General features: G+C 40.0%; 1 protein-coding gene across 2 annotated transcripts in view; it reads left to right on the top strand.

The window, feature by feature from the left end:
- Nucleotides 1-1,828: 1,828 nt before the first annotated feature.
- nova1 (NOVA alternative splicing regulator 1) overlaps nucleotides 1,829-17,924 on the top strand; it is a 45,987-nt gene continuing 29,891 nt past the window's right edge. Inside the window, exons 1-2 of one of the 2 annotated variants that reach the window (XM_086098449.1) lie at nucleotides 1,829-2,188; nucleotides 10,913-11,056. In XM_086098449.1, coding sequence (XP_085954575.1) covers nucleotides 2,017-2,188; nucleotides 10,913-11,056 — 316 coding nt within the window. In that variant the 5' untranslated portion in view covers nucleotides 1,829-2,016. Of the gene's footprint in view, nucleotides 2,189-6,745; nucleotides 7,102-10,912; nucleotides 11,057-17,924 lie in introns of those variants that run through there. The other variant, XM_086098450.1, reaches the window with a different exon arrangement.

Genomic DNA, 17,924 nt, shown 5'->3' with positions numbered 1-17,924 from the left:
TATTAATAATAAAAAAAAGGTTTTAGTTTTTGGTGTCTTGCAAATACTTCTGCTGTGTCATTAGCCTAAATAAAATCCTTAAAAAGTGACACTAATTTTTTTGGGAGAGAATCTGCTATAACTTTAACAATACAAACAACATTACAATCTAGGTATACTGTACCTGCTTGTTTTATATTAAAATAAATACATAAATAAAACAACCACAGATGGAGTGAGTGAGTGAATAGAAACATTTACACACGGACAAAGTTGTGGGTACCACTCTTTTAATGAAAGAATAACTCACAGCTGGTTACAAAAATAACAAACAATAAATTCACCTTTATTGAAAATTAACCAATGAAAATCAAACCTTGCTTTTTAGTTGTGTTTTAACAGAATTATTAAAAAAAAAAAAAAACTCGTGAAGCAGGTCTGGCCAAAAATGATGGTACTTCTAGAAAAGGTTGAAAATCATTGACCACATAGACATGTTCAACCATGTGTCCTCTAATTAGCATCACAGGTTTCTTCAGTCTGTATATTTAAATGGTGATGAATAGTCACTGTGATGTTTGGTGTCATGAATGTGTACCGCATCAAAACATGGACCAGAGTAAACGAAGAGGACAGTTGTTTTAGGAGATTAGAAAGAAAATTAAAACCAAGTCGGTTAAAGGTAAAGGCTCCATCTCCAAGCAACTTGATGTTCCAACCTCCCTGGACGTGGCCACAGATATAATACCAAAAAAAGCAGAGGCCCCAGAATTGAACCCTGTGGAACACTATCTGTTCCGTTGCATGTGGATTCATCAGAGGTGGGCACGTCAATGAATTTTGAGCGTCTGTCATTTGGCAATCGTCAACAGTCGGGACACCCTTCCGTCAATGTCAATCCGTCAATATTTCAAGCTGAACCGTCAACCCGTCATTCGTCAATTGCTCAGCAAATGAGCGTCCATCAATGTACTGTCAATCATCATTCGTCAAGCCGTCAGGGATGTCCGTCATTGACGGATTGCCAAAATTATTGATGGACGGACAATTATATTGATGGATGAAGATAAACCCCTTCCGTCGATGCTTCATCAATTTTTCAGAGTTTCTCGTCAATCATCAATCGCCCCAAAAATGGCTGTCCATCATTGAAAAAATATTGTACTCTATAAAATAGAGGGCTCAGAACGTCATGTAGTATATATATGATACGTTTGGTATTATAGGGCTAATGTGAAACGTGGAGGAGGATTTGTTATGTTCTGGGAAAAGGTTGTGCGCCATCAATGCCCATCATTTTTGTCCAGAATCATGGCCAAAATTGTTGCTACCCTTTGCTGATGAAATAAAACCCAAAGTGGTCACATAAATAACTTCGATCTAACAAAAGTAATAATAAACAACAATTTTATGAATATTATTAGCCAATGCAAACGTTCAACAGAATTATTTAAAACAAAAAATAAAACATGAAACTGCACTTAGGGGACTTACAATTACATTAAATTGTACTCCAATATTTGTGTGGTGTGGTCGTGACTAATTTGGCCGGTCAGTGGCACTATGGCTCTTTCCTGAGCTCTCCAACTACATTTCCCTCTTACGCTCTCCAACAACAATAACAACAGCTGCACTTCTCACACTCGAGGACCTGGCAGAAAAATGGCCTAAAATTAAGATACAAATATTTTCTCCCAAGAGCTTAATTCCAAAGCGTCTCAGTAAACTGTCGCCGATTTTAAATTATTTGTTTATTGTATTTGTTTTGGGGATGGGAAGGGGGTGCGCACCAACAATGAGGAGTGAATGAGAAGTGCTATCGGAGAGCGCCTTTCACTCAATAGGATTTATATTTAGCTCAGGAAGGGACAGCAGTAAGTGAAGACCCCCCGAGTTCCGCGCTAACTACCAAAACTTGTTCATTTGGCGGTGCGCGTCATCATGTGCTGCTGGTAGTGAGTGTGTGTGTGCGCGCTCGTGTGTGTGTGTGAGTAAGGGACTAGCACAAAATTATCTCCAGCTCCGGGGGAGGGAAAGATGATGGCCGGTGGTGGCGAAGCAGCAATGGACCACAACGGGATATATTCAGCAGCTAACCTCCATAACCTGCAGCAGAGCCACATGGACGCGGACAACGCGGACTCCCGTAAGCGACCGTTGGAAACTCCGGCGGAGGAGGTTGGCTGTACCAAGCGCACCAACATCGGAGGTAAGATTAAGAAGGAGATGTTCACAAGCAGCTCCTTCCGTCGCGATTCTTCCGTCATATCCATCGACGCCAACGCGTTTGCAGTCACTTGTGGAACACGGCCGCTGCTTAGAAAACAACCCCGCGTATAGCTTGAATGCAGATTCGAGCCGTGTCTTCAAACCCCCGCCATGCTGCACCTGTGCACTTGGCGCTTTTGAGGAATGGGGGAGTGGGGGCAGTTTGGTTTGTGTGCGTGTGTGCGCGCGCGCGCGCGTGTGTGTCTTGCGGTTGTTACTTCAACACGCCTTGACACAGTGGCCTCTTTATGGCAGGTCGTTTTTGAATATCAATCCAGCCCCCCTCCTCGCCTCACACGTATGGGTCCATTCAGAGCAGACGTAATGTTATGCAAAGTCTTTAAAAAAAAAAGCGAAGGAGATGAAAGTTTGAAGCATTCCCTCCACCTAACCATCTGTTTTGCTGTTTAGTTGTGGTTTGCCGTGCGATACAAAGAATTCCTCAAGATCTTGCGCCGAGAAAAAAAATATTTTATTATTTTTTGCTTTATCTCCCTTGACAAATATGAATTATGTTAAGTATGAAATCATAAGTCACTAGAATAGGGTTGACAGTTATAGTAGCCTTGTGAGTCTGTTAAGTCTGACATCTGGCTAAAAGTTCACTGTAAACAGAGCATCCACTGCATATAATAATAATAATAATCAATTTTCTTAACCGCTTGTCCTCACAAGGATCGCGGGGGTGGGGGGTGGTTGGGGGGTGTAGCCTATCCCAGCTGGCTTCGGGCAGTACACCCTGAACGAGTTGCTAGCCAATCGCAGGGCACACAGAGACGAACAACCATCCACACTCACGATCACATCTATGGACAATTCGGAGTGTATAATTTACCTGCTACGCATGTCTTTGGAATGTGGGAAGAAACCGGAGTACCTGGAGAAAACCCACGCAAGCACGGGGACAGCATGCAAACTCCACCCAGGAAGGCCGAAGCCCGGACTCGATCTCACGTTCTCTGCACTGGGAGGCGGACGTGCTAATCAGTCATCCATCCAGTGCTGCCATAATAATATTAATAATAATAATAATCTTCCATCAGAAACATTGCTCATGCACAAAGATTATTGTCATTTCCAAATTGTTTACTTTCAAAAGTTATTTTAATAGAATGCTATTTGCCCTTTCAATGTTCTGAACTCCTATTTCCGTGCCAGTTGCTAAAGTGGAGGTCTGTGTGGATGTAGCTCAGCTTCCCACAGGTGATGATGTCATTATAGCCACGGAGGGCACTCCATTTTGTCTTAGTAAACAATTTTCATCAATCAATTGAAAGAATTCTTTACCAGCTGATTAATCCGTTATTTTCCCCATCACTAATGAAAAGCACAAAAGACAATTGAGGTCAGTTACCTCACTGTAAAAAAGAAAATAAAAAAACGACAGAATCTTATTTCAGTTGGCACTCATCACTAGCGATCTTCTTTCCAAACATAACACCATTTACCAAGTTAGATACTTTGTTATGTAATGTACCCTTTAACTTGAACATTGTCTATTTAACACGTTCTAAAATGTGCATGCAATTCACATGAATTGTGATTACCTTTCATGAATATTAGGGATGTTCAATACCACTTTTTTTTAGACCGAGTACTCAACTCTTGATTATTCACTAATACATGCTACCGATACCATTAGTACTTTTGATACATACAGTCCCCCCAAAACAAGATACATAATTTTAAGGAAAGACTTATCCATCCCAATATAGAATTTTTCCTTAAAAGTGCATGAGATGAATGGCAACTTTCTATTCTTCTAATTAGTAACTTCGAGTTCCTGATCGTAAAACGGCCACAAAAGAGCAACCAATATGCGAGTATTGACACCTTAAAATAAGGCCTGATGTTGCCCGATATCGATACCTGGTAATCAGTGTATCAGTCTATCTCTACATTATAGATAGATGAACTATCCTGACTGTTCATGAAGAACAATTTGGTTGCTTGACTTAGTTTTTTTTTTTTTTTTACTTCAACCATGCCCCCCAATGTTTTCGTCATGATTATATTTACAATAATCATAATATTGACCTTTTGCACATGACGTAACAGTCCTCATGGGAACGCCCCCTCAGGGACGCTGGACGGCAAAAGAACCACTTGCCTGTATTGTAACCATTGAATCTCGTACAGCGTAAAGTCTTTTATCTAATCGATTATCTTATAAAATGGTCATATCTTGCTGTGCGCTCGGTTGTACAGACAGACAAATGAGTAAACCAAATGTTGTTTTTCATCACATACCTACTAATGAATACAAATGACGTCGATGGATAGCAGCAAACAACAGAAAGGACTAACAGCCCACAAAGTATTCACGGATTTGCAGCCATCATTTTTTGCGAGGTTAGTAGATAAATGTTGTAATTAGTAGATAAATCTTCATACATTTTACTAATAAACGTACACTCTAAGAAAGATTGTAACAGAGGTGTCGAATTGCGTGTTTCAAATCACATTAACGAGCCAGATAGTTAGCGTCCACTCCAACTGCACGAACACAAAGCTTAATTTTAAAATGCAGCTTCTTCAAAACTATTAAGTGCATTTGACTGTTTAATAATGGGGGATTTCGTCTTTGTGCTTGGAGTTTTTCACTCTGGAGGCGTAGTCATATTCATGAAATTACTCCATAGCTTGCCACTACGATAGACATTTGTTCCATGCTAGTAAACATAGTAACATAACATCATCACAGCGTTTTAATATAGAACGTACTGTGTAAAAATCATTCAGTTAGCATGAAAAACAAGTTTTACCTTTGCATTACCAGGCATGAGGGCCATTTGATTCCTTTAGAAAGTCGTAAATGACTGCTTACTTTGATACTGACAGCCTGACACCCTTTCTGTGCTGATCACATTTTAACAAACCAGGCTAACTCAAATGTGCAGATTCGGTCAGGTCGGCAAAATCGCTACTGTGGTTCTCACGTCACCACGTCTCATATTGTCAACTTCATTTATAAAGCATCATCGCTGGATTAAAAATCAGTCATGCACAAAGACAGGTAGAACAAAATTAAATTAATAAATATATGTCAGTAAGTAAATAAAAGTATTAATAAATAACACAAGAAGTAGGTGAGTGAATAATAAAAATATGTTTTCACTATGAAGGGCTTGCTTCTTGAGTATTTTCATCACTCCATCCATACCTTCATTTTCTTGCTTATCTTGTTGACTGTCATGTGGAAGATGCATGAAACATTACAAATGATCCACTATTTGATGAAATCACTCCAATGTTAATTTGTGTTACTGCATAAACTCTCCCTTTACGTGGCATAAGGATAGGGTCGCAATACGACAGACTGCATGGTGGTTCTGAGCCGCCACTATAATCACCAACTTCTTGTCTGCATTTGATATTGATCATGTTCCTTGTAGCCAACTGATCATTAACATGACTGTCAGTTGTAACAAAGAAAAGAGAGCCCTTGCTCTTACAGCTGAGCCCCCCTGGTTGTGCTTTAGAATGAGGCTGAGCCCTCTTCTTTTATCAGCATTGCTCTCCTCTTCATTCATATCTCGTGACCAAAGTGTTGCTTAGCAAGTGTGTACAAATATACAAAAATGCTTCGTTTTGGGATTAGAAGTGATTATCTATTGTTGCTAATGGAGGGGTTGGCACAGGAATGTGAGATGTGCTTCTTTTTTCTTGTAATATTTGGGTGGGAAGGACACAGGTGCCCTTGCAGAGCGATGTGACGTGAGCGGACTGTGAATTTGCCAGGTGGCGGTGAAATAGAGAACGAGAGAGAGGGATAGGAAGGAAGACAGAGCAAAGTGAGAGATAGATGGAGTCTACGAGGGAGCTGTGTCTATATGACACTGGTCGAATATTCTGGAATTCTCCAAGACCAATATTAGGCCCTCGATTCACGGATGATGATGATGATGATGATGCAAGAGCACCTCCTTTTTTGGAATGTTCTATTAAATGACGCTTGAGCCGCTGTGTCCACACGCACATTGCAGTCTTTATGTGCGCTCTCTTAAGATACCGCTCGGTGTGGGATTTATAGGCGTAGTGATTGGCTTCATCACCCCCCTCCAACATTCTGCGGCACTGCCATTTGCAATGGTTGATGAGCCCCTCCGCCCTCTCAAACATGGCCGTCTAAGGGACTGGGGGTGGGGGAAAGGCGAGTGGGTGGCGTACGGCACGCTGTCTCCGATCACTCCTCCTCATCATCTATCTTATCAATACACGGCTTCAGTCGCCGTTGAAGGTCACGCCACACGCTTTCCCGTTCACGGCCGAAAGCGCTCCTACTCATTGCTTCACCTTGTCCGTTTCCACAAAAAAAGTGAGTGAAGGGACTGCCATACTTTATAGTGCTGCGTCAAAAGAGGCGGAGTATGGGAAGAAAATTTAATTTTTTGGGACGAGCTTTGGGGGGCGGGGACATGACGCGGCGGCAAGACGAGGCCAGCCATTGGCCGAGTGAAGTGTCATTCCGGCGCGCTGCCGCAGATGGACAGGCCACTCGATGAATATGGATGAGAGCAGTGAAAAGGGTGATGCGGCAGGGAAGACCCCCCCTCCTCCTTCACACCGATGCAGGCTCGAACAATGCGTGCCGTCTTTCACTGAAAACACTGAGAGTCTGCATTAGCATTTTCGCAGACAATTGAGGCTGTGGCCAGCTGCAGGCATGGCTCGGACGCTGCGGTGAAATCTTTTTTTGAAACAGACCCCGGTGAAAAAGGTTCACTGGCCGCATTCCTTAACACTACGCTCGCACCTATGCCGAGGCTAATGTTAAGAATCCCTTTAGAGATTGTACCCCGGCATTGATGGCGATCTGACACAGGACTTGAGAAGCAGCAGATCTCAGAATGGGTAAGCCGCTAAACTCTTTTTCTATGACTTGTTGAATTGATCCATCTTAAAGACGTGCAGTTCTGCTCACTTCACCGCCTAATTATGCCTCTTATGGGTCATTGTATTGAAATGTAGAAATGGTTGTGAGGAGGCGCGTGTACATCTCCCCCTGACCCACACCCCTTGGATGACTTAACTAAATATATTTGGCTCAGCATCTCCTCCCAGTATTGTACGACGGGGTTTGAACTAGCACCCCAATGGCTCGGCATCCCAACGTGCCCCACGGTTCGACTTCCCTGGCGGATTGCAGCAACAGATTGTCGTGTTTACTCTACCACATGATGCCATTGAAACCTGTTACTGTGATCTCAGACACTAGGTTGGAATTAATTATTGACTAATGACTGCAAACATGACTGCAAGGGTGACAGAGAGAACCATAATGGTTTCCTCGCTCCCTCCCGGGTTGACTTGATGCTAAGCCAAAGTTACGCAGTGGGTTTGGGCTTGTCTGTCAACAACAGGTCTTTTCAACGTTTGGATTCTGCAACCAGCGTCGTTCTATTCAAATTATTGGTGTGCTGACGTTAGATGTCAATTCTGTGTTAGTAATCGCAGGTTCAAATACTTGTCGATCATGCATGATCTTTCTTTTTTCACCAAGGTCATTTTATTGTTATTGGCTGTGCAGATTGCGACGTATGAGCAAATCGTGAAAACGAAAAGGCAATGGCCTTTGCGGAAAAATACACATATTGGTACCGCTTACATTTTCTCTCTGGCGTTGATCTTGGAAACAGTAAATCGAGAGTACCTGGTCAGTTGACAAGATTTTTCATTGTATAGGAAATTTGTTGTTGCCATAATTCTATTAACTGTCACATACTTGTCTCTCTATTTGCTTTCATTATGGGTGGTGCACTCTAAACAAATCTGTGTCTGAATGGAACACGAGGGGCATATTAATGTAAAGAGGAGAGTGGCTAACGTTTAGGCTGTGCACTTTCTTTACATTACAATCCCTGCCCATGTTCTCCACCTTACTAAAATGTGTTCAATAATGAGGCAACAGGTTGATTTTTGTTCATAGGGATCTACCTCCACCCATTTGGCTTTCTCCTGCCACAAATGATCCCCTCTTATGTCCGATTCCTTGGATGGAAATAAATAAAAGTGTATTAAGTCAAAAAATACAAGACAAAATATCATGTCCAGTGTTTCTTTACATCTCTGCCGACTCAAGTGGCGTCACCCTTGAGGCAGCTGAAAAAGATTGAACATGACGTCACTGCATTGGAATCGGGATGCAGGGGGATCATTTGTAACAAGGCTCCATAACAGGAGGACCCAAGCAATATCCAATGTTTTGTATGACATCACCAATATTACATTTTAATTCTTTGAGGACTCCCAGAAAATCGTTGCCATAGTATTGCAACAATCCGGCTTTATTTACATTCAAGGTCAATACCAATTTAGCATACGGGTACTCATTATAGTCAGGATTTTATTGGCAGCAAATGTGTTGTAGTCATTTACTTACTATTATAGGAGTACTTTACCATCTAAAAGGGAGAAATGCATTTGGCAGTCTTCAAACTAAGCCCCTTTCAAAATTGAAATAATCTAAACTAATTTGTGCACTTGGCTGCGATGCATTCCTCTCATGTCTGTTTATTTTGATAGATCAGTATGTTGCTGCATTCACAGATTGCGCTGAAAATGTCTGTATCCTTGCTTTACAAATAATGGGGAGTGACACTGGTATGGCTTTGCATTTGGACAGAGGCTGCTTAAAATCCATTGAAAACATCTTAAATTAGGCCTCTGCAATCCGGAAAGAAGGTCATCATTTCTCCTAAAAATATCTAGGACAGGAAACAGAACACATCACGAGACTGATTTAAATGTTAATAAACGAGGTACTGATGCTACAGAACGTACTGTATGACTGCCAATTGTTGTTTGACAGTGAATGTGTTGGTAAGGAGAAGAATAAGAGAAAAAAGAGACAAGACTGGCATATATCAGGGTATCAAACATAAGGCCCGTGGGCCAAAATCTGCCCCACTAGAGGGCCAACCCGGCGAACAGGATGGATTCAAAGGCAAAAAGAAATACTGTGGCGACCCTGTAGTTATGTTTTGTAGGGGCATGCCCAAAAAATAGATTCTCATATGAATTGCGATTCTCATTTTAGTACGATTCAGAATCAAGTTTAAATGTCCCCAAATCAATTTTATTTAAATTATTTTATACTGTCTTGCCCTTGTTTGAGTGTGCCTTTATTGTTGTACACGATTTGGCCACATAGGGGCAGTGTTGTTCTTACACTTACGTTAAGTAGCCACATTAGAGAGTAGAAGGAAAAAGTCGCGATCAAGTTATGCCAATAAAAGTAGGTTTTTTTGCAGCGTAGGAAGAGCACATGCTGGTGAGTAATGTTAAGATGCTTCTCTGTATACATTCCGGAAGCGTTTTGTATGAATAGCCATTCTTTTGAGTGATAAAAGTGCCGCAAGTAGCGCGCTAATTAGTATTAGCGGGTCAGACTGGAGTAGATCATGATGATTATTTGCACATCTATAAATTGAAGCAGAAATCATTGTAAGTCAAATAATTTTGGATCATCAATCGATCGAATCACAGACACAAAAATCGGAATTCAATCGAATCGTGAGACAAAGATTCCCACCCATAATGTTTTGTGTTAAAAGTTCCCAAATTTCCGACTATCTGTGAGGCTATGAATGAGTAGAGGCTCAGATAAGGCCAAGTGAGGTAATGAAGAGAGAGCCTTTGTGTGTGTGTGTTCCTGTTATTTTGGCGTGATCACAGCCGATAGTGGTCCATCTGTATTAAATAGATTGTTGATCAACGACCTCCTTGTCATCATTACAATGTCTAGTCAGATGTTACAGTCCAAGAAAGGTACTGCAGTTGGGCAGGCCGGTTTTAGCAGCATTCACATCATCTTGCAACACTCGTTTTGATCACAGGGAACATTTATTAATTAAATTTATAGTTTAAAAATGTAAAATGGAATATTTGGTTTAATGATTGAATACTTTTGTTCATGAAATGCCATATATATGTATGTACCGGTATATGTATTTTCCTTGCATGTCTATTATGGTGTTAAAGTTAATACCGACACCGTCTTCCATTTTTTTCAGATTTTTCAGGAAACACAAAAAAATCGAAGCATTTGCATCATGAGGAGATGATTTAGGGGGGGAAAAAACACACTTTTTTTTTTTGCAAAAAAATAACTTGGGCAATTATGGTGGTAAGATGGTGACGATAATTTTTTACAGCTGGTGATTAAAATAGATCTCACTTTAGCTTGTGTAGGTCAGGAGTCAATTGAAGTTTCCATAATTAATTATTAACATGTATGAAATGGAGGGAAAATAACTTGAATTAAAAAATTTTAATTAATTAAAAATTATTTATAATACTATATTTTTTCAGTTCCAAATTCTTGTAACTTTTAGTTTTGTTCTTTGACAGATAATCAATGTAATCCGTTATAATATACACAATTTACATTTATTTTTAAATAAATCTGAGCTCAGTCTTTATCTTTTGCAAAAGGATATCTCAGTAATTATGTAGATTTTCCTAATGTGCTTATTAGGAAAAACAACAACTTAATGGTATTACCAATTAGCCTATGATTTTACTGGTTTGGCCCTCTTGACATCAAATTAGGCCACACATGGCCTCTGAACTACTGACTTTGACACCTTTGGTGTAAATGATAATCTTGCATGGCAACTTTATGAGAGGTGACCCTTTTTTACATTCTGTGTCTCTCTCACAGAGGAGGGTGAATACTTCTTGAAGGTGCTGATTCCCAGCTATGCAGCCGGCTCTATTATTGGCAAGGGCGGCCAGACCATTGTACAACTACAGAAGGAGACGGGTGCCACCATTAAACTGTCGAAATCCAAAGATTTCTACCCAGGTAAGAGGTCATTCATAATTCCTGTTAAAATTTAAATCCATTACGAGCGCAGAGTAATTGCAAATATGTCAAGCATGGGGCAATACATTCAGGAGGTATAAAAAGTCTGCAAACCACTTTTCCAATTACAGGTTATTGTGATGTGAATAAAGAGACCATGCTAAGTCATTACAAACATTTGACCCAGTATTAATGTGATCTATAACCTGTTTACCTTCCATGGGTGGAAAAAAACTGAAGTCGCAAATTTAAAGTTATAAAGTTTATAAAAATTTGACCCCGTATTAATGTGACCTATAACCTGTTTAACTTACATGGGAAAAAACTGTTCTTTCATAGAGGGGAGGTTAAAAAAAAAAAGAGACTGGGATGTGTTTTCTACAACGGTGTATTAGGGCCACGAATAAATATATATATATATATATATATATATATATTTTTTTTTAGAGGGCGGGGGCAATATTCAGAGAAAAAAAACTTGCAAATATGCCACTTTATAAAGTGGCAAATTTGCGAGTTTTTAAAGTTTATAAAAATTTGACCTCATATTAATGTGACCTATAACCTGTTTAACTTACATGGGAAAAAAATTGTAATATTTAAAATAGAACGTATTTATACATTTTTTGGGAGCAAATTGGTTAATTAATCAACACGTTACACTGACAGCCCTGATTTTCACAAATGTGCATGCACACCCTCCTGTATTCAGAATCAGCCAATAAAACTCATTTTAAATGGGTGTGAGCTCAGCACACGCGTGCCAGCATTCAAATTGCCTCTGATTAAGCTCAAATAAAGTTCAGATGTTCTAGTAGGCTTTTCCTGTCATTTTTGTAGTCACATCTTACAAGCCATGCATGGTCCATTAAAATTGTTCAAAGTTATCAGTCGGGAAAAATGAACAAAAGACTTTCCGGGGCATAAAAGGTACCACGGAAAGTAGTGAAGACAGTCACCAGCAAATGGAAAAATGATGGATGGCACAACAGTGACATTACCAAAAACTGGACGTCCCTGAAAAATTGATGAAAAGGCACATGTATTTTGGTCTGATTAAAAAAAAAAAAAAAAAAAAACATGAACATTTTGGCAATAATTCCAAAACTGTGTAATTACTAACAGATTACTGTGCATACCTACAATGAAGCATGGCGGCGGTTGCATCATGCTTTGTTAAACGGAATAATGTACAGTTCTATCAAACATCTGTGGAGTGATCTGAAAAGGGTTGTGCACAGAAGCGCCCACCTTCTGACAGATTTGAAGCGTTTTTGCAAAGAAAGGGGCAAATATTGCCACATCTTAATATGCCACACTAATAGGCTGTAAAAAAAAAACTGGGCTGCTGTAATTAATATAAGCAAAAAGTGTTGCAACAAAGTGTGTTTATTTTTTATTTTTGCAGTTATACACGTTACAGGTCACTTTGATGCTGGTAAAATTTTTAAAGTGATTTATCTAGATCCCTTTTTTTGCATCCCAAAAAAACTTGACATTTGAACAAGGGTGTGTAAACTTTTTATATCCACTGTATTTTTATACAGCATGTTAAGTTATAGCTGCAATTTGAGTTTTTATTAAAATTCTTGCTTTAGGGTACCATTGTATTTGGTTCCCCTTTTTCCAGCATTCTTGATTCCTTAACATGAAATAGCTGAGGGATGTGGAGCATTCAGTGAATCACAGACTTTGCAACAGGTGAAGGATGCTCTATTTTCTTTCCATACACAAATGCCTGAGCCGCAGAGGAGTCTGTATTTGTCCTTCATGCCTCAGGGGATGCTTCAAACTGCTATAAAAGAAAAAAACTGTAACAGGTGCTGTATGCCTTGCTTATTAGGTCCAGATGTTTTTAGAATGGATGTAATCAAAAGTATATCATTCTTGTGTTGGCGTGTACTCCGCAGTGTCGATATTTAGAGCACAATTACTGCTTTTAAATTAAAAATAATTAATAATTAATAATTAATCATTAAATGTTGACTGATGTGAAAAGCCAGCACTTCCAATTTCCCACTCAAGCAAACAAGGGGCAGTAGGTCTATATTGGAAGGATCAAGATTAAAGGGTGCTTGGTTAAAATGTGGTGGTCTTCGGTTTACAACGATTATGACTAGGGGTGTCAGGCGATTAAATGTTTTAATCCTAATTAATCACATGACTTCAATAGTTAACTCTAAATTTACAATAAAATGTACAATATTTTTCCCCCCTAAGTTTTCATACTCTTGTTAACATAAAAGTGGAAAAAAATGTTAAATTAAGAGAAAAAAGGGCTGCATCCTTTAGTCATTGATACACTAATTTCATAATAATTCATAAAATTGAGTTAAAATTAATCGTGATTCTTATGAGAATCGATTTTTTGGCACAACCCCTATTAGTCTAAGACTATACCAATTTACGAACAAATTCATATGTTGCTGCCATAGGAATGGAACTCCATCGGAAAATGAGGACACGCTGTACCAGCTTTACTAAGCTACTTTGTATTGGTACTGCACTAAAGCGTGCTTTGACACAAGTACTGCTTGCTCTGGGCAACCATCTTATATCGTATAAATAAACAATACAAATCAGCAAAGTCAAAGCCCACGCTATGTTCACTCATGCTCATGGTTCTGAACAGTGCACAAACAAGTCATATACTGTAAAGATAATCATTCCTCCCGCCACAGACTAATGATAATTGCCACCATGAAGAATAGAAATAACCAGACCCAATTGAAATTCATCCATCCATTTTCTATACTGTTTATGCCGCTCAGGGTTGCAAGGAACTGGCACCTATCCATGCTGACTGCAAAAGGCAGACTCCACACTGGACTGATTGGCAGTTACAGGGCACATGCAATGCGGTGAAGTTACAGGAGCATGGCAGGGGTAATTGAGACCATGCAGTAACATAGAAGTAGCCCAGTGTTAGTGCAACCTTTAAGAGTGAGGGCCCTAATTTTGGTGCCCAGCGTTTTATTTTGCTTGATTAGCATAGATGGAATATGGCGTTTTGCGCTGTTGTGGGAGGAAACACAGCCGACTCTTGGACAATCAGGAGTCTGATTCGTTCGTAGTGCTTAACATTGTAGGAACAGAAATTGACTCGCTGGGGTCCGTGCATGAAATTCAATAGATGTAGTCCACCGCACATGTGATGTGAGCATTTGAGACCGCCTTGCACCCCTGAATGTGCAATACCTGCCTTATTTGAAGATATCGGGTACTCATGGAGGCAACCGACAACAACCACTGATAATCATCACCAGCGTCGAAAAAAATTAAAAGAACAATTCCCAAAAGAAAATAACATTCACAATTTCCTGTCATTGTGTTAAATTACATTTTATAGGGATGGGCGAGTACCAGTACAAGACAGATCAGGCCGGTACATGACTTTATTTCAATGTATAGGTACTCGCGATAGCGGTCGATACTAGTCCCCGCCCTTTTGTGGGTGTTTAACTATCAGGAACTAGAAATTAGAAGAATAGAAAATTGGTATTAATTTCAAGCAATTCTAAGGAAAAATGCTATATTGTGAATTTCTTTAACTTATTTACTCGCATCCATTTTCACTGAAGCAACCCCCTTCGCTCCCGGCTGTTTTACTGGATTTTAACTGATTCTGCAAGGGCCACAGAATATTGTGTTATATTGCTATAAAAACATACCAAAAGAAAGATTAGAGTCTCTTCTTTCATCACGAAAAAGTACATTTGTATCTGTTTCCGTTTTGCAACAATTAGCATTGGAATATAGCTAAGTTTCATCATTATTCACAAACCTGTTGAAAACAATGGCAAAAAGAGCTTGTTGCAACATGGCCCTGACTGATCTCTTATACTCTGCTGGCCATTTTTTGTAATAACTACCATTGCTTTAAGCCGCCTCTTCATGTCAGAAGCTGTATCAAAGCCTTCTGTATGCTGTAGCATAAAAAAAACATTAAAATAACACCCGTATAAATAAGTTTTTTAGAGTGCAGGACAAAGTATTAGATCTGTTATTTTTTTGAGGAAATTTTTATGTATCAAAATTACTAGTAGTTGTATCAGTACTTGGTATTGGTATCGTGATTACTCAAGAGTTGAGTACTCTTCCTGATATTGGTCTGGAAAAAAAGTAGTATTGACACACTCTTAATCCGAAAGGTTTATGGAAACCGAATGGCACTGTCGAGGTGCCCTTGAGCAAGACTTGACCCCTTAAGATTAGCATGAATTTGTCAGCCCCCTTTCCTACACATTTAAATGAGTTATTTGTCTGGCAGCAGGCAAAACAAAAATATGTTCTCCATTACCCCCAGGGAAGAAAATTTGTATAAAAAAAAGATGTAAAGCATGGCTCAATGTTGTGCTGTATTGTTTTCCATAAATTATTTTACAAAGCAATGTGGGGTCCTACGATAGCATTTATTATTTCTATATTCTATTGTTGCTCAACTATGTTCAAGGTAATTGATTACAAATGAATACCCATTTGTCTGCCTAAGTACAATTGAAGAGGTTGGTATGTATTCTTACTTCTCTGTTTGTATTGCCCATTTGGTCATAGGCCACCACCTGCTCTGCCCATTTGCTCTGCCATTTTCATAATTGTGATGAGTGACAAGATGAATTCGTGGAGAGGGAGCTGGCAAGGATTTGTTTAGGTGGTTGTCCAGGCCCACACAAGTAATATGAAACAACTGCTTCCGTGATGGATGTGCAAAATTGCAGAGTATTCAGTCCAGATTGACAAAACTAAAGTGCCTTAATTTCAGGGGTGGCAAATCCAGGTCCAGAAAGTAAAAACCCTGCCACAGATTGGCTTTAGCCATTGATGCTAGCTAGCTCCCTAGCAGGTAAACGAGCACAATGGGAGCTAGCTAGCTAGCAGAGGTGACAAATCCAGGTCCAGAAAGTAAAAACCCTGCCACAGTTTGGCTTTAGAGCTAGCTAGCACCTGGTTGACGTAGCATGCTAATACCATTACACACAGTTCACACCCTCATCTGTCTTCCTGCGGCAGTCTGAGCACACTCCAACACCAGCACAATCACTCACGGGAGAAATCAGGGTACAACAACCGGTGCAGCCATTTTCTCCTTATGCATGCATCTTTGCGATAGCTCAGTCTGACTACCACCAGCCTCACCTCACGCCTTCCATCCGAGGCTGTGAGAAACATGAAAGCGAGCGTTCTAAAAGGTCCTGATGGGGACTGTAAAATGAGGCCTTGGTGTGGATGGCTGAGATGAGTGAGTAGAGATAGTGAAGAGTGGGGATGATGCATGATTGTATGTGAGAGGGGACAGGCGGGCCATCCCAGAAATAGCCTGTTTCAATCTCTCTCAGTAGACATGACCCCTCTCCCAGCTGTACTCAAGCTACTCCAACACAAGCCAAGTTTCCTTTTCCCTTCTCCCCACCCTTTCTTTCTTTAAGATTTGGTTGCTAGTAGTTGGGAGAGCTCGGGCCAGATATGATGACCTCATACTAAAATTTGACAACACATTTATTTTTACAAGGAGTTTTCACATTTGGCTTGACAAACAAAACTTTGCCTGACTGAATTTCTTGAGCCCCCGTTTATGCAGTGCACTGTACTTTACATGCGCCCACTCATGTAGCGCAAGCGGCCCATACACACACCCACTCACACCCAGTGATTCACATTGCTGTGTTTAAGCAGGTGCAAAGAGGAGAGATGTGGGCATTCATGATTTGAATAGCAATTGAATAATAAATTGCCGTCTTTTTTATTTAATCTTCTTTTTTTCATGTTGCCAATAATATGTTAATGTTAGATTGTTTTGTCATTGGTCATATCTTGCTGTGCGGTAGCTTGTACTAATAGACAAGGATGGATATTAAGTAAAAGGGCTGGCAGCCCTCAAAGTATTTACGGATTTACACTGATCATTTTGTTCGGGGTTTGTACATCACTGCTCATTTGTTTTATTAGCAAACACACACTAACAAAGATTGTAATAGCAGTTTATGACTTACAAAACGTGTTTCAAATCACATTAACGAGCCAAATAATTGCACTATTAGTTCAATAGAGGGACGGAATGTGTAAAAAATAGTTTCATGTAAAACCCCCCCTGCTTAAAACGCTTAATGTAAAAAAGCTTAACATGGTTTAATGTTACAAAACTATGAGCAGTCGCCACCAACATTCACATACATATCTGGACTTACGTGCACTCCAAAAATATCAAAACAACCTCCACCAACATTCGCCAATCCAAATTCACGCGACTGATCGTAGTTTTCTAACATTAAGCCAAGTTCAGGCGATAGAAGGTAAGCTAAGGGTCTGTTTCCAAACGAACGATCTTAAACTTCTGTAATTATTGCGGTCTATGAGCCCCAACTAAATGTGCCACTTACCCACAGGCGTACTTTAGTCATACTAGTATATGTCATGGCTAGATGGGCAATAATAACTTGAAAACAGCCCGTAAGTCTCTAAGCCGCTCCGTGTCCCGTTCACTTCAATTCAACATTCATTCACTTCCGCCGTCCACACTGGTGAAGTCACGTGATCACGTGACGTAGGTGCAAAAGGTCTATAGCGATGTTGCCAAATTGGCTGTGCAACTGTGGCAAGCGTGGGAAATATTTAACTCGGCATTCCCCGTTTCACCTCATCATTAGCGACATGGCCAACGAGGAGCGCGCACCTTTGTTTTGGTTGTTTTAGATGACAGTTTTCAGCAGCTGTATCAGCCATATTTACTTATTTAATTTCAAACGTATCGGACACACTACATCAGAACGTCAACACATGGAAAGGTTAACCGTTTTAGCTTAACTTTTTTACCGCCAAAAACATTTAATGACATATACTAAAATCCAAATGAATGCCGCCAAAAACATTA

This window comes from Leptonotus elevatus, chromosome 16, assembly GCF_054856555.1.
Source record: "Leptonotus elevatus isolate MCC_2025b chromosome 16, RoL_Lele_1.0, whole genome shotgun sequence".
Lineage (NCBI taxonomy): Eukaryota > Metazoa > Chordata > Actinopteri > Syngnathiformes > Syngnathidae > Leptonotus > Leptonotus elevatus.
This window is presented reverse-complemented; position numbering and strand designations above follow the sequence as displayed.